Consider the following 24,025-nt stretch of genomic DNA (forward strand, 5'->3'; position numbering starts at 1 on the left):
TTAATTCAAAATTTTATAATTTTAATTGAAATGCAAATAATAAAATAAGAATTATATTTTCACAAAAGCGAATGAATAAAATACTTTTACTTCGAAAGTATTCTACTTGATAACTGACGATAATAGCTGTACGATAAATCTCGATAGATAATTTATCAATGACTTGCCATCTCTATTTAATTCAATTGTTTTGTGCAAAATGGACCAATCTGAAACTCTGTGGAGTGAAATTGAATTCGAAGATGAAAAAGTGCCAAGAATCGAAAAGACCAAATCCAAACGCGCCAGAAAATCGGGTGAAAGATGGTCAGACGAGGAGATCTTTCAGTTGATTAGGTTGGTGGAAAATAGGCCTCATTTATGGGATTTTACTAACCCCGAATACAAAAATCGGAGCAAACGGGAAGTTGCATGGGAGGAGATTGGAAATCACCTTAGATTTCCCAAAGCTGAAGTTTGTAATAAGTGGAATTTGCTGCGCCAACAGTTTCGTGTCAGTAGAAATCCTTTCATTAATTAATTTATTTTTAATTAAATGTCTTGTGATTTATTATAGAATGCATTTGGCAAGGTACAAGCAACGAAAAGTGGCCAAGCTGCTGCTGCTCGAAAGCCCCCAAATAAATATTATCGTGCACTGCACTTTATGCAACCTATTTTAAAAGTGGACTCAGGGTCACGAACATCAAGTTATGTGAGTTTATTAATTTATTAATTAACATTTAAGTCTTTGGATGGAGAACCGCAAGCCATATGAAGTACTGTGTAAAGGTGTCTTCTATGTCGCTTACTGTTTATTGACTGCAGTTTCAAACAACCTTTCCCTTTTGATCGTCATTGACCTGGTATAATTTGGCTGTCCATTTCCTTGTCTATCTAAAATTTAATGAAACTATGAAATTTCTAACAAAACTTAAGTGGCTTTCGATGGATGATGGTCAAAAGTACGACAATGAATTTGAAATCAATGTTATTACATTTTTAATATTATTTGTATTACTTTAAAATGTTTCAATACCGTGGAAATACACCGCCCTCCGAATTTCCCCGACATGCTCTAACATTCATATATGTGAATCTATAATAAACATCACCAAAGCGTCGAAGAGTGGAAGGCACCAATACTCATCGTACTGATTTAATAAAGAAAGCCTGTAAGTATTTGGTCAACACAAAAGAGGACGATGAATTTGAGCTCTGGGGCAAATCAGTTGCAGCCACTTTACGCAACTATCCGGATGCCAATGCCGTGCGCTTGGCAAAATCAAAGATGAATTTAATTATGGCATCTTTGGAAGCCGGAGAGCTTATCGTTAATAATAGTAGAAGTAAGAGATGAAACATAAATTTAACATAGTATAAGTATTGATAATTTTGAATAAAAAACATAAAATAAACTTGCTAAGTATTACTTGAAAATGCAGATTTCCTGTCTAATGCCGGAAATGCCGGGTTGCGACCGTCACTCTATGAGAGATTTAGTTTTTGAAGCCTTGTGCTAGTATTTTTAATGAAAGTTTTTACGAGTTCTAGCAAAATATAAAAAACCTCATAGGTACCAAAACTATTTCATAGATAAATGATTTGAAAACTTTACATGAACGCTTTACATGTACCCACTTGTTGCGTTCCTGCTTATCATTAAGCTAACGTCAACGCCATCGCTTCAGACATTATTGTTTATGAACTAATTATACTAATTTCATGCTATGACAAATGAATTTCGTATTAAATAAATTTAAATTTATGTAAATACAACATTATTTACCACTTTTGTTTATTTTGCGCCAAGTACACTACAAAATTGTTTTCGATAAACAAATACCCAACCAGCTTATGTGTGGAACTGGTATATTTTGGTATTTTCATGAACGGTATATTCAATTGCAGCTGACTGGTCACACTGAAAAGCGCATGAAAAATGTTCGCGCCAAAATCATTACTGAAACGTATTTTTGCGTGTACATTTTATTTGCTTACAAGTTTCGCGTGCTTAATTACTAGTTACAAATATAATACAACTAAATAACTATATAACGATAACAATGAGTTGTACGTGGAAGCGATCACAATTGAATTATGGAGGCATATATTTACTTAAAAATAGCATCATCAGGCTCAAGCAATTTTCTGTGATTTGGATCCGCGCTTCAGCAGAAGGCTAGACAAATTGCTGTAGGGAAGTTCAAAGGCCAGCGAAAACACGATCGACGCCAAATAGACGATGACGCCAAAGCCACAGCTGACAACGCACTATTAAAAAATAATTTGATATTAGTAGAGAACATAAAGGTACAAGATTTTTATAATTTACCAGCATAAATGGATCAGCATGCGTGCTGGCGCTTGTCAGACTATAGAAGAAGGCAATCACCAAAGGATTGAGCAAGTAAATGGCATACGAGAGTCGACTGACATGCTGAAAACCTTTCGCCTCCAGTAGACGTGACCACCAGACACCGCGTCCTTGAGCACTGCCCGCAATCATCCAGCAAACACTCAACGAGAAGAAGAGTCTGCCGAGAACGAACAGTGAAATGGCCAGCAAGGAGCTGATGTCGCGTTTAATGGTCGAATAGATGCAAATGAAGAAGACAAGGAGAGCAAAGTGCCAAGAGCAACGTTCACTAATATCGTTTGGCTCCTTTTCTGAAGGAGTTCGTTGCAGCAGAGAGTAAGCAGTGATGGCGCCCAAAATATACGGAAGAATGCGCACAAAGGGCGAGGTGTAGATCTCAGTGCCTGTGGCAAAGGCGGCATCGAAGGACAGCTGGAACTTGATGCTTAAACCAATGCCATAAGACCACGCAGTGCTGGAGACGAGTATCAAACCCACCAGAGCTTTGGTGACTTTGGGATGCCTGAAATTTAGAATATTTTGCAATGAAATTGTTTCCCAATGAAATTGATTTCCTCTTTAAGGTCTATGTTCACTTACTTGACGTATAGGAAAAGCAAAGCATTTGCCAGGATAAAGAACTGCATTTCGCAGGCCAAGGACCAGCTCCAATTGGCGCACATGTCGCGATGATCAAAGAGATTTTGTATGAAGAAGAGATTGCGCCACCAGTGTTTAGAGCACATCTCATCGAAGCGCTCATTGATGTGATAAACCGAGGTGTCTCCAATGTAGGCATAAGTAAGATCCACGCAGAGCATCACGATCAAGTAGAGTGGACCCAATCTCAGATAGCGATGGAAGAGCAGCTTGCCAAACAGCTGCAGATTCTGACGCCAGCCATTGCGACGCACTGCCTCCAATTGTGAAGAGTTGCGCAGAAAGTTATAAGTTTGCAGAAAGCCACTAAGGAGGGAGAAGAATTAGTCTGAATAGAACTTGAAAGCCACTCAGACTCACCTGATGGTAAAGAAGACATCAACTAGCAGCGGCGCCGAGGAAACGTACTGGAAGAAAGCTTGCTCCGCATAGGATAACAACACAGTTTTGTTGTGCACCGTGAAGTACATGAACCACACCACATGGAAGATCATAATCCAGATGGCACACACAGATCTTAGGCCATTCATGACGGGGATTTCATGAGCTTTATTCTCGCGCACTGCGAAGATCTTCGACCAGTTGCCAGGCACGTCGTAGCAACTGACCAATTGCTGCAATTTCTGCCAGCGCAGCAGCGAATGCAAAGCACGCCAAAGTTCCGACTCTGCAGGAGCTAAGCCACCAGTTCCCTGCTCCTTCTTGCCCACCAGCAGCTGCTGGGCGCAGAGCATCAAGGCGCCAGTGGCCAAAGTGCAGGCGACGAGCAGACGAAAGCTGGAGCGCTGATAGAATGCATCTTTCAGCTGCAGATCTTTCATATAAACCACCTCAGGGTGCATATCAAAAATGTCATTCTCAGCAAACATGCCACGCGAAACATATTCACCAGCCAGCTGCTTCACTTCTTGGGAGCTACATGCGCTGGGAAGACAGAGTCCAATGTGTATTATTTGCTCGGACATCAGTTTAATCTCCACTTGCCAAGGGGAATTGTGGCGCAAGTAAACCACACGATAATCCATGTCAAAGGGCGCCTGCTGTGTAATCAATCCATAGTGCATAACCCGATCAAAGTTCTTGGACAAAGTGATGCCCACGGGACGTTGGACTCCTTTGCAAGCCTCGCGGCTTCCCAACCAATAGTTTTGGCCATAGACAAAGCCTGAAGGTTTTGTGCCAGAAGCATCGAGCACTAAACAAAAAAAGAGGAAGAAGTTCAGAGGTGACAGAGGTGTGAGATTGTTTAGTAAATCGTGATTCCGGATGCCAGGTGAGTCATTGCTTAAACACAAAATACTTTGCAACATTGCCTAACAATATTAACTGACACGTTTAACATTTGGTTTGAGTATGCTCGACTTAAGTAGACAGAAATAAAAAGATTTAGGGAAATTATATTTGTAATTAGTAACTCGAAGGCTCTTGCAGCCAGTGATTTAGTGAGCCAGTGATTTAGTGAGTGCTAATATTATTAAATAAAATAGATAAATAAAAGTATACAATCAATTGTGCTAGACTATTATCAGATAGGTCGCTTGAACTAAAGCGAAATTCTGCTTTGAAGTACTTATTATTTCCCATAGTTGACTCTTTGAATTCATTTAATAATGCTTTACATAAGATTGAAAACTTATAAGACTTTGACACTTTTCTACACTATATATTGTAGACTCATTTGTTAGATTAAATTCCAGAAATTATTAATTCAAAGTAACAAAATTTTCATAAAGATTAAAACACAAATTTAATTTGCTTGTCGATATATGCAGCTGTTGAATCATGAAGTAACAGAAATGTCAACAATCCAAGTCATAGGATTTAATTTAAAAGAAGAACTGTAATGACATCCTTGAGTTATTATGCGAGCTACGTTATATATTTATCATCTGATTAATTTGAAATGAATACAAATAAATAGATCATGTGAATAATTTAAAATTGGAAAAAATAACTCTGAATTTATTTTCTGATTATTTTAAAGTTCATAAACAAATGAATAACTTTTGAGGTTTGAGTTTATTTTGCGTTAGATTTGAAATCATAATAATAAATACGTTTTAGGTACTTTATTAGTGTTTGAATTTTAATTTATAGCAAAGAAAAACTTTTGAACTGAGAATTTATTTTGTGTTAACTTTATATTTGATAATAATGATTAAGTTATTAAGTTTTTGTTTAATTAGTGTAAAATTTTAATTAATGATAACCTTTTGAAATTGGAGTTTATTTTGCGATTAATTTGATATTGAATAATGAATAACTTTTGAAGTTGGAATTTATTTAGTGATTAATTTCATATTGAAACTAATGAATAACTTATGAAGCTTGAATTCGTTTAATGATAAATTTAATATAGTAATGAATAACTTATAAAGTTTGCATTAAATAAGTGTTCAATTTTAAATATATAATAATGAATAACTTTTGAAATCGGTATTTCTTTACGATTAATTTGATATTGAATAATGAATAATTTTTAAAGTTGCAATTTATTAATAATTAATTTCGAATTTATAATAATGAATAACTTTTGCACTTTTTTATTGATTATAAATAGTAAAACATGAGCTATCTATGGATTTATCTTGCAATGACAAAAGTGGCCTTAAGCTTGTGTTGCATAATTGTTCGATTGATGAAAGTAAATACTCATAAACTGACTTAAATCATATGTACATATTTCAACTAACTATTTTGTTGACTTTTTTTATTGCAATGTAGATTTACAGCAACTCAATGAGCTTTAGTTTAGATTCTGTAATATGTTAGCATCTCATAGTTGCACCCAAGTTGACTCGATTGTGCAAATTAAGAAGCATGTTTAGTTATAAATGAATGTTGTCAAGCAACTAAGTTAACATATGTAAAATATCATGATGCTCTTTCGCCCTTTTGGGTAACGAGTGTAATTGATGTGTCAACATGATTGTTGTCCATGTTAATTGACAATGCATTGAAATAGTCGCAATCGATTCGCGTATGAATCGATGAGTGTATTCACGAGTGTGTTTGCATTGTTAAATGCGGATATAATTACAGTGAACTCACCTTTCATGGCCCACGGTTGTTTGCTGAGTATTCCGCGTTGAACCTGTCGCAGCTGCGATTCGCACTTTGGATTCACGTTGCTCTCGTTGACCACTTTGGTGAGTCCAAAGATGACTGAGGTCCGTGTGAGATGCGGTTCATGCAGCTGACTAAACTCTGCATCCAGCAGAGCATCAACTGATGAGAGTTCCAACTCCTGTTGTTCCTCCTTTTGTTGTTGTTGTTCCAAGCTATCATTTCGGCGAAAGTTTTGTTGTGACTGCTGCTGTTGTTGCTGCTGTTGTTGCCACTGTGCTGTGGTCGTTGTTGTGGTGCTCTGATTGGCAATGCCCTTGGTCACGCCCAGAAATATGAAAAGCAACCAAATCTCCATCGTGTTGTTGTTGCTGTCGTCACTTAGTTGCGGCAATTACCTCGCTTTATTTATTGTTGTAATTATGTTTGGTATTGGAGTGTGTGTGTGTGCGTGTGTGTTTGAGCAGCGTTTGCTTGCTTGGCCTGATTGATTTTTGGCTTTTGTGGCCCAGCGAAGGTCAAACAGCAAATTCACCAACACCTCTATTTACTTTTTCGTATCTCTCAATAGTTGTTCGACTATGTGTTAATATTATTTATTTCACAAAACTGCAAATAAAACAAAAGTGGCAGAAACACAAGTTAAATAAAATAAATAAATAAATAAATAGCACTATCAAAGAGGTTATCAAACGATTTACAACTAAATAAATTGCAACTGCTTGCTAAATACATCTTTTATTTCTTTAAAAGAGAAGAGAGAAATGGGATAGTGACTTAATAGAAAATTAGTGGAAATTGCAATTAAAGCTGCTAAGCAACTCTTTTTATTTGTTTTACGAAACCTTTCAAGAGCTGTTTAAATGATTTTTACAATTTAAAACATTTTGCACAACGCTGTATTAAATAAAATTGCAAAATCATTGAAATCAGCAAAATCATGCTCTGTTTGTTGTTCGACTAAGTTTTGCAAACGTTTTTTCTGCATCACTTTTCTAATTATGTTTTGAAACCTTTCAAGAGCTCTCAAAATTGTTGATACATTTCAAATTATTTTGCACAATTTTGTAGTAAATAAAATTACAAAATCATGCTGTTTTATTTTTATTTAAGTTTTTCTTCACTTATTTTTATTCCCGCTACTAATTGGGTACAAGGGATAATCATGTTGTACCTATGAAATGTATGAAACAGTTAGAAGAAGGCATCGTCGACCCAATAAAGTATATATTTCTGATCAGCGTCATCAGCCGATACTACATAACCGTCTGTCTGTCTGTTCGTCCGTCCATGTGAACACCTAGATCTCAGAGACTGTAAGAGATAGAGCCACAAATTTTTTTCGACGTCACTTCTACTACTACTTTTGCTTCCGCAAATCATTAAAAATCGAATAACAAACGTAATTTTGAAGCTAGAGTCGTGGTCTTATATTCTTTGGCTGACAATTTACTATATTTAGGCCTCTATATAAATATACCAAATTTAACACATATTTTGTATTTTTGCGGCTATATGAAAAATTTGAAGAATAATACCGCACTGTTTTGCTTTAAAATGTGTAGCAGGTATTTCATAGTCGAGCACACTCGACTGTAGCTTTCTAACTTCTTTCTATTTTTAATAAGGTGGTTCTCCGTTTTCTTTTATTTTTTTTTACTATAATTTTATATATCGAACCATTTTTTTTAAGCTTATCTTCGTTTTTTTAAATTATTTTAAAACCGGCACTAATTTTCGATATATTTTAAAATATTTACACAACACTTTATAAAAAAAATTCCTTGTTGTCCCCTCTTTGACTACCTTTATGAAGGTCTTTTCATTTTACCTTTAAATTCTGCATTTAATTGTTGCACTGTTTTTAATCGTTCGTTAACTACATTATTAATGACTTTAAGCCTAAGTTTAAGATATACCACAAGTTTTTTCTTTAAATAAATAAACTCATAAATTCGTCAATATTAAATACTTTAAGACTATTTTATGAAATATTTGTCTGTCATAATTAACATTTAAATTTGTTAACCAGAAGATTATGAATAACCAATTTTCCCACTGAATTCACATACTAGCAGAATATTACGCATACGCCGCTTATGCCGCATGCGTTTTGTTGTTGTCGATCAATGGGTTTCTTGTTGATTATGCAATAATTAACACAAAAATTCGATAATGATAATATTATGATCTGGCTCGCAGTAAAAGTTTTGTTGAAAATACAAAATGCAAAAGCAAAACAAAACAAAAAACCAAAACTCAACCCAATTTCACGACAACGTGAAGCGACTAAGGTTCAACAATGTGTAGTTGTTGTTGTCGTCGTTGTTTTCGTCGTTGTTGTTGTTGTTGCTGATGAGTTGGACTCGCATTCGAAGTTGAGTCAATGCTTTGAGTGAAACCATTTACAGAGCACACACGCTGACCACTGATCGCAATGAACACTGACCAACTGACTAACCGAGTGACTGACTGAATGACTGACCAACTGACTGACTGACTGACTGAGTGAACCGACTCCAGTTGGGAGTCTCTCTCAAGAGACGCCGAGTGAGCAAACCGAACGTTTTGCTGGCCTTTCGTTTTCGTTTTGGGCGACACGTAATAATTTCCAAGTTTATTGCTTATTACTGCAAGACCCGGGCTTATGTAGGGTCCGCTTTGGTTGTTTTTTTGTTGTTTCTGATGTTGTTGCTGCACTTTATTGTGCTTTGTTGCTTGACCGAGAATTCAGTGATGTTAGCGATGTTTTTTTGGGAAAAGCGTCTGGCATTGACTAAGGTCGTGTGTTGCCTCGTTTATATCAGAAAAAAAACTGAGACCAAGACCAACTCTGAGGTTGTCTCCGAGTCTGTGTCGTATTTTTTTGTTTATTGCTGCTGCTGATCCACCTAATTTGCATAGTTAACGCTTTTTTGCATTTTTCGCTTTCCTCAGCGTTGTTTAAACTTTTGCATAATTTGAGGCAAGCTGCGGGTTGGGCTTCTTCTTTAACTTGAAAAGATGTTGTAAGAGCCGCTCTTAACTCTTTCAGTCTTTCAGTCTCTCGCTTACACTCTCTGTGGACTTGATCTTTTATATAATATATTGAGTTATGCATGAACTGAAACTGAAACTGATCGAATGCTGCGTGGGGAGTGAGGAGAGTTCAGCATTCAGTATACAGTTTTTTAGTTTCATTTTGGTTTCTTTTGCTCTTCTCTGAGGAAGAAAAGTATCTTCAACGAAATTTCTTATTATTTTATTGTGTTTTCCAATTAACAACTATTTATTTGCACTGAGATCAGAACACTTTAAGAGCACTTACTCTTCTCTTGGGGTTTTTTTCTGTTTTAGATGTTTTTGCTGTTTTTACTGTTGTCGAGTTGGTTGTCTAATTTGTTTCAACTGGTTATTTTGGCATGTGGCTAATTTTCACTTTGTAGCTAAGTACATTGCCGGCGGTACACTTGCGTTGCGATATATCATTTTATAAAGTCGTTACACGGCGAACACTTCGAGCACATATTTAGGGCTGAAGATCCGTGTCTCTCTCTGTTTTGGACCGACTTTCGTTTTCGTTTCTTTCTGATGCTCTGCTGATAAAGCGCACTTCAACACAAACACACAAGAGCACAGCACTGCGATTAGCTGCTGTTTTCAGCTGCTGCTTCTCGCTTGGCCCTGGGCCCTGCAACTCGTTTTTATTTTGCTGTTTCAAGCTGTTAACCGACAACCAAAATTTCGTTTTCTTCACTCACTTCTTTTGCTTCTACTTGAATTATATTTATTTTTCTGTTCGTTTGATCGACGCGTCGTCGGACCGCGGCGCGTGCAACGTTGTCGAAGCAACTGTGCGACGCTTGCATTTTGGCCCAAAGTTTTATAAACTTGGTCAGTAAGTCGCTGCGGCGGCAGAGGCCGAGGCAGCGACGTCGACGGCGTCGGCAGCAACTGAGAGATAAATCAACAATTGCTATAACCCTCTCAAGATCAACAAAACTTGAGGAGCCGAAACAAACCCCTCCCTTCCCCTTCCCCTAGCCCCTCCTTCCATATATGCTTTACTCTTCCGCTCGGCTCCTCGAGTGTTTTTTTCGTATTGCCTTTTGGGCGGCGCTTTCGTCGTCGTACTTTTTTTTGTCGTAATGAGTTGAACTCAATTTTAAAGCGGACGATCGTTAACCACGCACATCGATTGGTTTTTTTTATATGCCGATTTTATATGCTTTATACGACACTCTTTACCAAATAGCTCAAATATTCGCCCCAAATTGGTTTCACGACGATGACAAGCTGATGTTAATCCTTAGCGACCCAATTAATCTTTCAATTTTCTTTTTGGAGGTAATTATTAAATTTAGAAACTATGCAGATCGATAGATAATTTTGTCAGAGTTTCATTGCTGCGAAGCTCAAATATTCTTTGCCGAGTTGATGTTAGATTAGATTAGACCATTTACTATCTTTTTTCGGCATTGTAAAGAAAAAAATGTATAAACTTGCTAATTTTGCAGTTTCAGCGCTCAGATTTCTTTGACACCAAATCGATTATTAAATATCTAGAATTTAAAATCAGGTCAACATCTTTTTGCCAACCAACTATGTTGTTGTATAATCAATTTAAATATTTTATCTGGTAATTATTTATGGTACATATGTACATATTCTTTCTTTAAACTATTTCAACTTGTTCAGCTACCAACAAAATTATCTGTAAGATAAGAAAGTTAGAGCAAATGACTAATTCATTAAATATTAGTTTAACAAAAATATCTTAGTTTAATTAGAATATCTCTTCCTAATATTTACTTTGAAGTCTGCAAATATTTTAGCTTAAAATGTAACGGTTTATTATAAACGAAACAGTCGTAATTGCACACTTGTTAATCTCGGTTGCAAACCAAACTGATCAAAGCTGGTGTTACACTTTAAGTCTGATAGATGGCGCTTTGCTAACGATCAAAAGCTGACTGTCATAGCGAACATAAAGCTTGAGCTTTGAAGCTTTGCTTTGGCCGCTTGCGCAGGTGAGCAGCAGCTCTTTGCTCGCTCAGTCGTCTCGCGCAGCTTGTGGCCAACAGTAACAAACGCGGAACGCGCGCTGCTAATTTTTTGTCGCCCACCCCACCCCCACAAAGAGTAGGCGAAACGGGTGAGATAGAAAGAGAGAGCAAGTGTCAGTGCGAAAAGAGCAACAATAACAATTTGTGGGTGCTAAACGCGCGCGCGCAACTGAAAAATTCACAACAACAACAAAAATATTAAAGAAAATATTGTAGCCAAAAGTCAAGCGCTTCAGTGTGTATGTGTTTTGGTGTTTGTTTGTGTGTGCGTTGTGTTAGTGTTGAGTAAAAGAAGAAGAAAAGAAACAAAACAAACAAACGAGCAAGTGCAAAAGAAAAATCCAAAACAGCTAACAAGTTTTTTCTGCGTAGAATTCAACGACATCGAAATTCCAAGTAAATAACAACAACAAAGACAACAACAACGCCAATAAACACACGTTCTTGTTGTTGATTTGTATTCGATTTGTAATTTGTTTTTGTGCGGTTGCTTAAAGCGGGTCAAATGCATAAATAAATAAGTGTGTTTTATGAAACGAAATTATAAATAAATAACATACAAAATACAAAAGATGTGAAGCCGAGAAACCTGAAGTTAATAATTGAATCACACGAGTTATACGAAATACATACTTCTGTGTATCACTGCGAACAACAACAACAACGGCGAAAAAGTCAAATGAAAATTGTTGCAAAGTTTTTCGGCAATCTCTCGCACGTACTCGCAATACCATCTATAGTAGTACCATATTGCCATCCCACTCCGACACGCGCCCGCTCTCACTAGACTCGCTGCTAGCTTGAAAGCTCGGCGTAGTATGTAAAACATCTACAACTACAACAACAAAAGTCACAGCAGCAGCAAAACAACAACAACAAAAACACAACCCACTGAGTTTTAACAAAAGAAACAAAAAGTAAAGTGGGAAGTTCTACACTTGGTTTTTAGCTGCCTTATCAAACTTGAAATGCTGCTGCACTTGGCGGAATTGTTTTGAACACAGTTGCGGATTCACCAAATGGCTGTTAAAGTAAGAAAGTAATTGATTTACCTAAAATACATGTACATATATATTTATGGGCATATAAATTAAGCTAAAAAACACACATATTGGCGGGATAGCCGAAAAAATAACTCAGACAACTTTTGGTTCTCACGCCGCAAAGCAGCAGACAAAGCAGTGTAAACCACAAAATAAAACAAGACAAGCGACAACAACAACAACAACAACTGTACCAGCGCACACCTTTGAACTTTAAAACAGGAGTGCAAAATGCAAACAGTCATCAATGAAGCAGTCAGCCATCGAATAGTACGAAAAAATACTTGCAACTACCATCGAGTAACGATTACAAAGAAACAAAAAGGTTTCGCGAAAAAAAACCAACTGTAAAAGCGCAAACATTGCACAGTGGGTTGAAGTTTTTAAATGTATTAGAAAATACTTTTAAAAGTAGGTTAAATGCCTAATGCTAGAATTCTTGAATGGAATTTCGGAAATTATTTTTGTGAATGAACTAGACTTGATTGACTAGAAGATTTGCTTTAATCAAAGTGGAAGCAAATAATTGCTCAAATTATTTTATTTGGTTTCAATGTTAACTATAACTATAATATAATTCATATTATATAATTAATATGCAATATAGCAAATAAAATTGGAATAGCAATAGGAAGTACACTAGCGACAAGGTCTTCGATTCTTAATTTATGTTATTTTCAATCGGTTCAAAATTATAGTTCCTAAATAATTTAATTCGGTAGAACTGAAAATAGGCAACGTCTTAGCTAATTTAGTGAAAATCAATAATTGAAGTGGGGAAGTTAATTTAGAAATATGAGGAATTTAAATTATCTAAATAAACTAATACGTTGCGTGTTCTTAGTCTTACCCTCTGAAGATTAACTTATACCATGTATATTATAAGCTAACCTACATCCTGTTCTACTCAGAAGATACTTCAACTTATTAAGATCTCATCATAACACTTTAAGCCTGGCTTGCAGAATCACTCTGACAAATTATGGATTCCACTCGTAGAGCTGATCAATAAATGCTATATTTTTTTTTTTTGCGTTGCACATTTTCTAGACTAGATTCTATTATGAAATAGGATTTAAAAAAAAACCCAAAGCTTACGTACTAATGTTTACCATAAAATAACTATATCAAAATAATGTAAAGTATAGTAAACAACGCATTAATTTTGCCGTTAAATAGTTCTGTTCGCGGAATCAATAACAAAACAACATACATTGTATTGATTGAAGACTAATTTATGCCTATGCCAATGCAGTTCCATAATCATTAATCAGCATCAATTAGTCTTCGACCACTGTGCGCTGCGCACTGATTGCATTTTGTGGCCATGTGTCCAACCTGCATTGGGCATGGACTCAGCTGCACTTGTCGTTGAAACAGGTTTTGCATTTGTGGTTATATCTACAGTTGTTGCTGTTATTGTTGCTGTTTTTATTATTATTGTTGCTTTGTATATGTTTTTATTTTTTTTTTATGGCCAACAACATTTTAATGGCGTCCGTCGGCAGTCGCTGCATTTTTCATGTTTTTCCGGCTGACCTCCGTTTCGAATCTGCACGGTCCAGTTTTTTGTTGTTGCTTGTCTTCGATTGTGTATGTGGACTTGTCTCGGGGCATTCTAATTTGCCAGTTGGCAGTTGGCAATTGGCAAAACTGCTAGCAAAAGAGTGCCACCGGTTTCAGTTTTGTTTTTTTGTGGACAACTGGAGCATTGCTAATGAGACGCCAAAGGGCAAAGGTCAGGCTCATTAGACTTGGGCGGCTGGCACGCCCCCCCGGAGGCGCCAATCGTCAGCGAGCCGCATTGTTGGCAACTTGTTGAACAGTTTAAAAATAAATTTATGATAAATCGTGTAAACATGAGCCGACCAAGCTGCAGTGAATGCATTAACTGACAAAACTGTGTGAACACATATTGAAATTGAAAAGTTGTTTGTCCGGCCATTTGAGTTGACCATAACCATAACACGGTGGCAATTGGATACGGACCGCAGACAGTCGACAGTAGGCAGAAGCAGAGGGAGAGATCAGAAATCAACAATTGGTTGGCTATTAACAACTGCAACTGCAGCAGCGGTAAACTGTTTAGCGGTAAACGGATCAGTCGGCAACCGGACACCATCAGAGCCATCAGGCCGTTGGAAAACGTTGTCAATGAGGCTTAATTGCATTGCAAGTGGCAGTGGAGCATTAAGTTGCAAGTTCGTTATGCAACATCGACTGTGAATCACAACTGTGTGTGTGTGGAGGCATCTCGATTGCATCTCGAGCTAGAAGTTTACATGTGCTTTATTTGCCTGAACTAATTAGTTAAATGGTATTACGCGAGCGTCGCTTTTTTGTTCAAAATGCTTTTGTTATTACTTATGGCCATAAACATTTCGAGACGTTTCAGCTGCTGCGCCCCTGAGTCACGGGCGCGTCAAGAAATTTCTTAGAATAAAGTGAGATCAACCCACGCGCTGGAGACAAACCTCAAAAGCCATCTACAGAAATATCTCTTTCATAAGCGCAATTTAATTCCTTGGATTACTTCATTATTATTATTAACGTTTTTTGTTTCTTTCTGTTATTAACTTGCACTTTTCTCTCATTTTGTTTGACCGCAAACTGTGAATTTGGCTTAATGACTCGCTGGCACGTTAACTGTCATTTTCGATCAAAAATGCTTGCAAATTAAATTCACAGTGTTTTTTAAACTGTATTGCACAAGCTGGCAATTTGTCGATGTCGATGTTGTTGTTGTTGATGTTCACTTTCCCATTCAGCGGTAAAAATTCAATTTGGTAACTGGGAAAAACTGTGGAAAGTGCCGCAATCAATTTGTATCTGCCATGGAAAGTGGGCGATAATAAATGGGTTATATTTTGAAAGGAGTTTCATTTTTTTTGGGGTTCAACTAATGGCGTATACTTGATATTCGGAATGCTTTCGCAGAAAGCGCATTACTTGTCTGTCAGCTGAGCTATGTGTGTGACTGATGTGTTTTTCATTAGAACGAAACGTGTAAAAATCCAATACAAATTATAGTTCTCTCTGTCGGCAAACATATAACAATGGAACATTCTTACGTGTGCTGCGACTCGACTTCGCGACTCGTGAGACGTTTGATGATGGGGTTCAGGGTCAATAATTGTACGAGTATTGCACGATCGCTGAGCTAAGCTCAGCTCAGCTCAACTCGGTAGTCGGACTCCCTCTTCTAAATTATGCATTATTTGTAGAATATTATGACGAAAAAAAAAACGAAAAATATTGTCGGTGATTTGGCTCGCTCGCAAGTTACTTAATATTTATTCTTCATAATTATTTTATTACGTACACAAAAAAACACACAACTCAAAAAGGAAGTTGACGACATCTGCCACTGTCGATTTTGTCATGCGTGGCTTGGAATTAAAGCACACTAAAAATAAAAAAAAAAAAACGTAATATAAAAACGTCTAAGCACACACAAAAAACTCAAATTCACCTTCATGCCTGACAAATTTGTAGATTGTAGTCACAGTGGGTTCCAAGCTAAGCTAAAAAAAATATATAAAAAACCTTTGACGTGTATTCCTCTAATTGCTGATGTGCTGCTTATGAGCTTAATAACTATATTTTTTTTTCTCTCTCGCAATTAGCCAAGTTCTGAGAGGCTTTCCGAGCGCTGTCTAATTGAAACTTGTTGGCCAAGCTAACCTTTTGTCGGCGCCGTCTACGTTTCACAGTCTTTTATTAGATATGCCAGCCACTATTAACTGATTATAATTAGATATACGCTCGTCTAATGCTTTGGCTTTCTAATAATTATTCTTCTTCATGTTGATTTTTATGTGCAACAACAATTAAGACCCACAAACGTGCTCGGGGTTTTCAGCACAGTTACTTCCTAAGCACATTAGTTGCATATTGTATTGTATTGTATTTATACAAGCGAATGCGAGATTAGCTCACGACTATAAGGGGGAAATCCGAGTTGTGCAGCTATGCTAAAACCCAAGCATCGTTTTTTGTGGAAGTTGCTAAAAATAACTGATAAACAAGTAAGAAAGCTGCAGTTGAGTGTGCTCGACTGTGAGATACCCGCTGCCTATTTTCAAACCAGTGCGGTATTATTCTTAAAATATACCTAAGAAATACTAAATTGTACCGAAAATTTTATTTGGTATATTCATATACGAAGGCATTTAAAATATACCGTAAAAAACAATATACTGAAATCTTTTTTCGGTATATCGATTTACCAATTCATTAAAAATACCGTATAAAACCAAATATACCAGATTGTTAACAGACCTACTAAAACCCGACATCTGCAGCCGTATTTTACCATTTAGAATAAAAGCTAAATGGTGCGGTAATATTATTTATTAAAATATAACTCGCCAATTTGCTGAAAAATACTGAAATATATTATTCTTAACCAACCCACATAGACCTGACATTAGCAGCCGTCTTTTGTCATTTCAAGTTATTTCTTGAATACAATTCTTATCTGTTATATGACTTAATGACGTAAGTAGGCACAAAATTATAATACCCTTCTACCTTATAAGTACCGAGTATACAAAATTTCTATGCAAATACAAATCATAGGAATTAATCAAACTGTCACTTTACTTGAACTCCTCAAGAGACTTAATTGATTTGTACATTTTCAGACAATCCTAGAATCCAGTATCTGAAATCCAATAAATAATTTCCACTTAAAGTTGTTAGATGGCTTTCTAAGAGCATTCATCGATCACCACCGCCCACCTTCTACTCGCAAAACCAGATTTTCTCGTCTCTTAAATTTCATATTTCCTTCCAAGAAAAGTCTCCCCATTTCATCGGCATCTTCCTGAAAAAACTGATTGTCAGGTTGACTAATAACCAAACTGTCACTTCATTTATTTAGAACTTCTCAAGAGCCTTAATTGATTTGTATATTTTCAGACAATCCCAGATTTTAGTATCTAGAATTCAATAAATAATTCCACTTTATTTCAATAGATGGTTTTCTAAGAGCACTCATCGATCACTGCTGTCCACCTTCTATGTGCAAAACCCGATTTTCTCAGCTCATAAATTTCATATTTCCTTCTACAAAAAGTCTTCCGGTTCCCTCGGCATCTTCCCCAAATAATTGCTTGCCAGGCTGTCTAATAAATCACGTAATTCGTTCCACACACATATAATTCCCACTCCAACTCATGTCTTTGCCATTTGAAACGCATACAAAGTCATATATATCGATCACATTGAGTTGCGGAATTGATCAATCAACAATGCGATAAGATGTTGTTTAGTGTCGGGAACATAAGTTTATGGCTTATTAATGGATTAATTGTTGTTGATTTAAATGTCTTAATGTCTTGTTCGCTGGAAGCAAAAGGATTGAATTTCTGCTTATTTATGACACAGATTTCATTTCTAATTATCGATAACAGATGCAACAACGTTTGAGAGAGTTGACGTCAAGCTACATATTTGTGATCCCAGTTGAAAAATAATTTTTCCATTGGTCAATTCGGATTGTGCAGTGGGAATTCAATGATTACAACAGCTTGTTTACATTTTAAGTGCCAAGATCTTCACTGATAAAAATTGTATTGATATTAAATAAACAATTTAGTGATCGTGTCGTGTTTTGTTGAGCTTGTTTGTTGCCTGTTGTTTCGCTATTCGTTATCCGCCTCATCCCACGATTTCGCATGTTTAATCAGCTGCGAATCCATTGTTTCCAATACAAAAAGGCAGATACCGATTTCAGCTAGGCTAGATTGATAATAAAGCATAAAAAAAAAAAGCAAACAAGCAGAAATCGTTAAGTAAATGATGAAAACCTGTGGGCGTATTTAAGATGTTTGAAAATCAACAAAAATTCTTTCGCACGGCTTTTGTGTGTGTGGCATCTTTGGAGCACTTAATCAAGTCAGCGAAATCAGACAAAACACACAACTCGACATCGAACATCGAGAACAGAGAACAGAGAATTTAATTCCAAACTCAAAGTCATCCAATTGTCAGGTACTTGAAAATGTTCTGTACTCTGCTGCTCTACGTTCTCGTCGATGCTTGACGTTGATTGAGCTTCAGCTCATAAAGTTTCCCAGTCCCGAAACATGACACAAAAGCTTGCCGCAAATCATGGCCAAAAGGTCTAAGCCGACAGCCGCGCGTTTCTGTTATTGTAATCTTATTGCGCGTTGTTGTTAAGTTTAGAATGCTGATGTTATAACAAATTAGGAGAAAAAACAAGCAAGAATAAATTCGTGAGCATGTATGTAAAAAAAAAACCGAGTCAATGGCTTTCTTATAATTAAACCTTGCGTTTTTAATGAGCAAAAAATTGCTGAAATTTAATAATTCTCAAATATAGCCAAGACAATCTTAACAACAGTCTCAAATTATATATTATGTTAGATGAAATATAATTTTGTTTTCTTCTCCCGCTTTTTGCGGCTCTTTCTGCTTCTGTTATGCAAATCGCTTGGACTTTTCTTACAACGAGCATCCTGCTTTATCTTCTCGATCTATTCAATGGTTGTTGTTATTGCTTGTTAATTAATCATTAGAGCTGCCAAACTATGCAGCAACAAAAGCAACAAACAAATCCGAAAACCGAAACGCTTCATCTGCTGTTTCTTTTGCGTGCATTGAACTTTTGCGTTCTGCCTTTTTGGCCAATGGCTGTGAAAGGCTTTTGATTAATGTAAAAGATTGCCCATAGATTCTTCGCCAATGCTAATGCAGAAGAACTGTTTGGCAACTTTGAGCTCTCGACTACTTCGTCGACGACTTCTTCGGCTTGGCCAGCTCTTCATCTGCATGACAATTGGCCATTTAATTTTTGTCGGCTTTAATAATTTTTGGCGTTGCACATTACGCAAACGGAGGCGTTAAAGGTGGCGCACCCTCAAGCCTCAAGCCTCGAGTTTCATACCTTCCCCGCACGTGCTTCGCCTGCGTTTTATTAACTGTTTATGCGGCATACGAATATCGAAAAGTCCAAGTGAAATTGCCAACGTAATTTTGCGCAAGAGGCTTCAAGCGTCTATGGATATACAATACTATATATATAAATTGGTGTTGTATTTTTTTATATTTTTGTTTTTGTTTAATTGATTTCTCGACAGGCAATGACACACATTGCCATAAAGCTAACGCTTCGTCGTCGCCGCTGCATACGTACGTATAAAGCTATAACTGCCTTGTACAACTGGGCGTATGCGTGTTGTGGATTATTTTTATTGAACCGACTCGACGCACAGCGACCTCAGTTATCACTCTTACTTAATGTGACTTATAATGATATGCTCGCATATGTGATACGCTTCGATGGTTGCTGCTGTTGCTGTTGCTGATGCTGCTGTCCAAGCCATAGCATTGGCCTGTCTATAAAGAAAAACGTTTAAAGACAAACCAATTACAGAGCGCGAGTTTCCAAAAGTATTGCTCAAGTCTTTTCGCCAAATACAGGCAACAGCAAAATTGTGAAATTTACAGGCTTTCTTTATTGGGCAGCGCTTGTTTGTAAAACAGAATTGTTTGGCAATTTTACTAAGCAATGGGTTCGAGCTTTTCACTAATGCAAAACTCTCTTTCACATTTCCGACATTTTGCAGCAACAAGAAGGCGTACGATTTCCCAAGGCAGCCGCACAGATAAGTCAACAGCAAGACTTGAATTATTGCACGCAACAACAGCAACAGGAGGAGGAAGAGGCCACAGCCACAACAGCAACTGCAACTGCAACAGCAACGGCAACAGCAACCGCAAGACGCACACATTGCGACGCAGCTTCGGCAAACAATTGTGGAAAAGTGTGGAAACAAACAATAGAGACAGAGACTAGATAGAAAATCAGTAAAGACAACAACAACAAGAGCAGCCAAAAACAGAGCAACTGGCAACAGGCAACATATATTTTTGGTATATGCTTCGGTTACGATGTCGTTGATGAAAATTCATCGAAGCAATGAATCATTTTGGCATGGTTGTGGCATGTTGTTGTTGCTCTTGCTGTTGGCATTGTTGATGGTAGAGACGACATCCACAACGACAAGCACAACGACAACGACAGCCAGTGAAACGCAAACGAGTGCAACTAATGGTGCAATTAGACAGCAACAGCAACAGCAAACTGCTGAAGAGCTTGTGGAAAATGTGCAGCAGCAGCAACAGCAACAGCCACACAATGAAAGCCAAGTGCTGTCTGGCAATTCTGCAGAAATTTTGAACCCCAGCGATGTGGGTAAGTATTTCCATCTATCAAACACAGATACACACAACTACAATCAAGTGTTGCACATAGTCGTACATCAACTGCGCCCCTTTGGCAAAACTCTCCCAGAAAATGATTTTCGCTTTTTTCTTCGTTGCGGCGGGAAAATTGGCCTAGTGAGCAAATTGCAAACGAGCCGAAATAAATCTATGCCAATTATTGACCAACTGACAGCAGACACAACACACAACACACAACAATAACTATCAATGCAATAGCAACACAGTAACAGAGCAACAGAGCAACAAGAGTTGCGAGTTGCCAACATTTGCTCTGTTGGTCAGCTAAAAACAATTGGCCAGCTAAATGTGCGGCAGAAGAGGCAACAGGCCATAGACAACGTCTCGAGCACCACAGCAAACAACCACAGCAACAGCGAACAACGAACTGCGAAAAAACAAACACTCGCATTGGCTAATCTTTGACGTTTGAAAGACCGAAAAACCGTCGTCAACATGATGGTTGCCATTTCATATGATTCGTTTGAATACGCTGCTCCACTTGGGGCATGCAAGTCATAAGTCAAAGGTTGCAACAAACATATCGTGCCTTGAAGATCTTATCCACTTTAATTTATGCAGAAAGCATGAGAAATCAAGATTAGAAGACTTCAATTCCTCTCAGAAGTTGAACTCAAGAGCTCAATTAGTGAGATAAGAAAAATCGTGACAATTCAAGTGCATTAAGAAGATTTAAGAAAAATTAATGATTTTCATATTTCAGCATTTGAATTTCATTATATTTTATTCAAATTTGTTGATTTTAATATCCGCTTCCGATTTATGAAGAAATGATAATGAAATTGATATTTTTAATTTCAATTTTCTCAGCAATCAAAATATGCACATTTGCTGATTGATTTAAGAAACAACAATGATTTTCAAATTTAAACAATTTGTTTTTATTTTTAACTTACATTTTCTCAACAAGATTTGTTGATTGTAATATCCACTTCCATTGCATTAAGAAGTGATCATGATTTTCATATTTAAATTGTTTAATTTAAATTTTATTTTGAATTTTTAAATTCAAATTTTTTAATTGGAATATTCACTTTAAAAATTTTATTTTATACCAAAATTTATTTCTTGTCGAAGCTGTGCAATTTGACACCAAATAGTGTGACCTTTTTTCTGATCCAAAATTGGCAATCAATTGGCCGTAAATAAAAATTTTTCGCCAACAACTTAATCACGAAAATAAAAATAGCAAAAATGTATATTTTTTTGAAGAGTTTTGCTTAATAATTTTCGACTGCATTTGGTTGGATTTGTCAAGCGAATTTACATAAAACTCAAGCGTAACCATCAACTGAGCGAGGTCATGTTGTTTCTGTATTTCATTATTTCATTTATATTTGTGTTTTTTTTTTTTTTGCTTTCGGTGACTTTGTAATAATAATAATCTATTTATTAAAGACAAGTATCTTTAACCTAGGGATGGCCAAGCACACACGAATATGCAAAGAGCGAATGTCTTCGAGTGCATATTAAAATACGAATAGAAAAAAATAAATAGAAACATTCGAATTGTTAAAGTTGGATCAAGATTTCGTGTGATATTTATGAGTCTAATATGAAGATTGTTTTGCCAGCTCTTCATAATGAAAACAAATGTTGAATTTGGATGGCTTCGGCATGCCGCAAATAGCCTTCCTTTCATGTGTTGCAAGTGAACTTTAGCCAACCATACGCGATACACGATAGACTTCAGACTTTAGACCCTCCGTGAGTGTGTGTGTGCTTGGCTTTTTATGTTTGCTCTTAATTGTTATTTCAATTAACTATTTTCATAAGCAATTATTCGTTTAGTTAGTGCTGTGACTCTTTTTTGTTTGTGGGCGTCAATTGTCAATTGTCAATTGTCAATTGTGCTTTGTCTTAGCCATGTGGCTGCTCAAGTGTTGGCCATGTTGTTGCTGACTTTGCCTAGGCCTAGCGTTTGCTGTCAAGGTAACAAACGCATTTTCACCCAAAACATTTTTGGGTACAATATACGAAAAAAAAATATTTAAAGAAAAAAAAACCCAACACAAAAACTGTTGAAAAATTATGTATTTATGCATGTTTATTTATGAGGCTTTACTGTGGGCCTCTTTTTTTTCCTTTATTACTATTGTGATTATTGTGATTTGAATTGTGTATGTGTTACCCACTCACATTTGCGTGGCCATAACTTGGCTTAAACTTGGAGTGCAAGTCGCTCTGCGCATGAACATTACATAAACAGGTTGCTAACTAAACAAAAGTTTAATGCATTTTGATTATTTTTAATGTATGCGCATTAAAAAACTCTAAGCGCGACCCCCTGTCTAGCCGGTATAAGCCAAAAGCCGATGCGATGAATGTGCATATATAGTGTGTGTATTGCTTTTTGGGATGTTACGAAATGACGCCAAAAGAAAAAGAAACACAAAAATAAAAGCTGTTCTCTTCCAGTTGAAGTCGAAGTTCGCTGACTTGCTGTTGTAGGTGTTGCTGTGGTTAACTGAGCCAAACTGGCCAGTTGATGGTTAAGCGAGTGAGAAAGCTAAAGATGAGTGTTGGACACTCGACCGTGAAATACCCGTTAGATATTTTCAATAAAAGCAAAACTATGCAGTATTATTCATAAAATATACCAAACTAAAAACGCGAAAATACTCAAATATACAAATAAATTGTTTGGTATATTGATTTACCATTCCATACAAAATATACCATAGAGTGCAAAATATACCAGAACACATTAGACTGACCATTTTAAATAAAAGCAAAACATTGCAGTGCAGCAAATTAATAGACCGAGAAAATACTAAAATATGCTGACCTTTGGTATATTAAAATACTATTGCATACAAAATATGGCATAGCGTGCAAAATCTAACAAAATACACTCAACTGCCCATTATCCTCATACTATACCGAAATAATATACCGACAAAAATACTTAAATGTCCCAAACGATCATTTAAAGTGTGGTATCATTGTCGAATTATACCAAAATAATATGCCGATAAAATACTAAAAGTATTATGTTTGGTATATGTATATACTTTAATATTTAAAATATAGTCTAAAGTACGCAATATACTTTTATATGTAAAATATTGTCTAAAGTGCGTAAAATACCAGATTGTCACCCAAAGCAACTAAGACTTAATTAATCTAAAGCGAATTTGTTCTGTGTGCAAAAAACAAATTGCTGCTCTAACTCTTTGGTCTTTGAGATATAGGTGTTCATATATACTGGTATCGAAGATGCCTCCTTTTGCCTCTTACATTTAATACCCTTCTACCCTAGCGGGTAGCGGGTATAAAAATCCTCAACATAAATATCAATATTGGTGTGTCTTGTGGCTCTTTCGGGCTGTTTGCTGTTGTTGTTGCTTTTGTTGTTGTTGGCTCATTACGTTTACCTGTTCGTCTTTGAGTCTGTCGCTGGCTCATGTGCGTTGCGTTGCGTTGCGTAATCGCAACACATTTACCAGGCGTATTCAAGCGTTGGCTGCCATTCGCTTCGCGAAGAAGAGCGTTGTGCGCGCTGCGCTAAATCAGAAAAGTCAACAAAAAGCCAAACTGGCAACAGGCAACAGGTCTGCCTCGCTGTCAGCCAGTCAACCAACCAACCAACAAACTAG

The 24,025-nt window shown here is 36.6% G+C and overlaps 3 protein-coding genes across 3 annotated transcripts in view; 2 read left to right on the forward strand and 1 right to left on the reverse strand.

Moving 5' to 3' along the window:
• The first annotated feature begins 176 nt into the window (after nt 1-176).
• On the forward strand, nt 177-1,403 carry LOC132791061 (uncharacterized). The gene is made up of 3 exons (XM_060799842.1): nt 177-493; nt 557-694; nt 1,100-1,403. The coding sequence occupies exons 1-3, from the start codon at nt 200-202 to the stop codon at nt 1,337-1,339; spliced, it is 672 nt and encodes a 223-aa protein (XP_060655825.1). The 5' UTR covers nt 177-199; the 3' UTR covers nt 1,340-1,403.
• A 559-nt stretch (nt 1,404-1,962) lies between these two features.
• LOC132789490 (nose resistant to fluoxetine protein 6) lies at nt 1,963-9,880 on the reverse strand. Its single transcript, XM_060797543.1, has 6 exons — nt 9,372-9,880; nt 6,050-6,673; nt 3,359-4,193; nt 2,939-3,304; nt 2,315-2,861; nt 1,963-2,253 (listed from the first exon to the last, which is right to left on the reverse strand). Exons 2-6 carry the CDS (start codon nt 6,420-6,422, stop codon nt 2,119-2,121), a joined length of 2,256 nt encoding a protein of 751 aa, XP_060653526.1. The 5' UTR covers nt 6,423-6,673; nt 9,372-9,880; the 3' UTR covers nt 1,963-2,118.
• Nucleotides 4,189-24,025, forward strand: part of LOC132789489 (uncharacterized) — a 31,863-nt gene continuing 12,026 nt past the window's right edge. Inside the window, exon 1 of the mRNA XM_060797542.1 lies at nt 4,189-4,271. Coding sequence (XP_060653525.1) covers nt 4,265-4,271 — 7 coding nt within the window. The 5' untranslated portion in view covers nt 4,189-4,264. The remainder of the gene's footprint in view (nt 4,272-24,025) is intronic.

The sequence above is a fragment of the Drosophila nasuta genome, chromosome 3 (assembly GCF_023558535.2).
Source record: "Drosophila nasuta strain 15112-1781.00 chromosome 3, ASM2355853v1, whole genome shotgun sequence".
NCBI classification, from domain to species: domain Eukaryota; kingdom Metazoa; phylum Arthropoda; class Insecta; order Diptera; family Drosophilidae; genus Drosophila; species Drosophila nasuta.

Excerpts from the sequence above, each read along its gene's own strand:
- LOC132789490 (XM_060797543.1), bottom strand. The coding sequence starts at position 6,422 with ATGGAGATTTGGTTGCTTTTCATATTTCTGGGCGTGACCAAGGGCATT. Across the intron at positions 4,194-6,049 it reads ACAACCGTGGGCCATGAAAG|TGCTCGATGCTTCTGGCACA; the intron begins GTGAGTTCACTG and ends TTTTTTGTTTAG. Across the intron at positions 2,254-2,314 it reads ATGCTGATCCATTTATGCTG|TGCGTTGTCAGCTGTGGCTT; the intron begins GTAAATTATAAA and ends ATTTTTTAATAG.
- LOC132791061 (XM_060799842.1), top strand. The coding sequence starts at position 200 with ATGGACCAATCTGAAACTCTGTGGAGTGAAATTGAATTCGAAGATGAA. Across the intron at positions 494-556 it reads TGCTGCGCCAACAGTTTCGT|AATGCATTTGGCAAGGTACA; the intron begins GTCAGTAGAAAT and ends GATTTATTATAG. Across the intron at positions 695-1,099 it reads GGTCACGAACATCAAGTTAT|CGTCGAAGAGTGGAAGGCAC; the intron begins GTGAGTTTATTA and ends ACATCACCAAAG.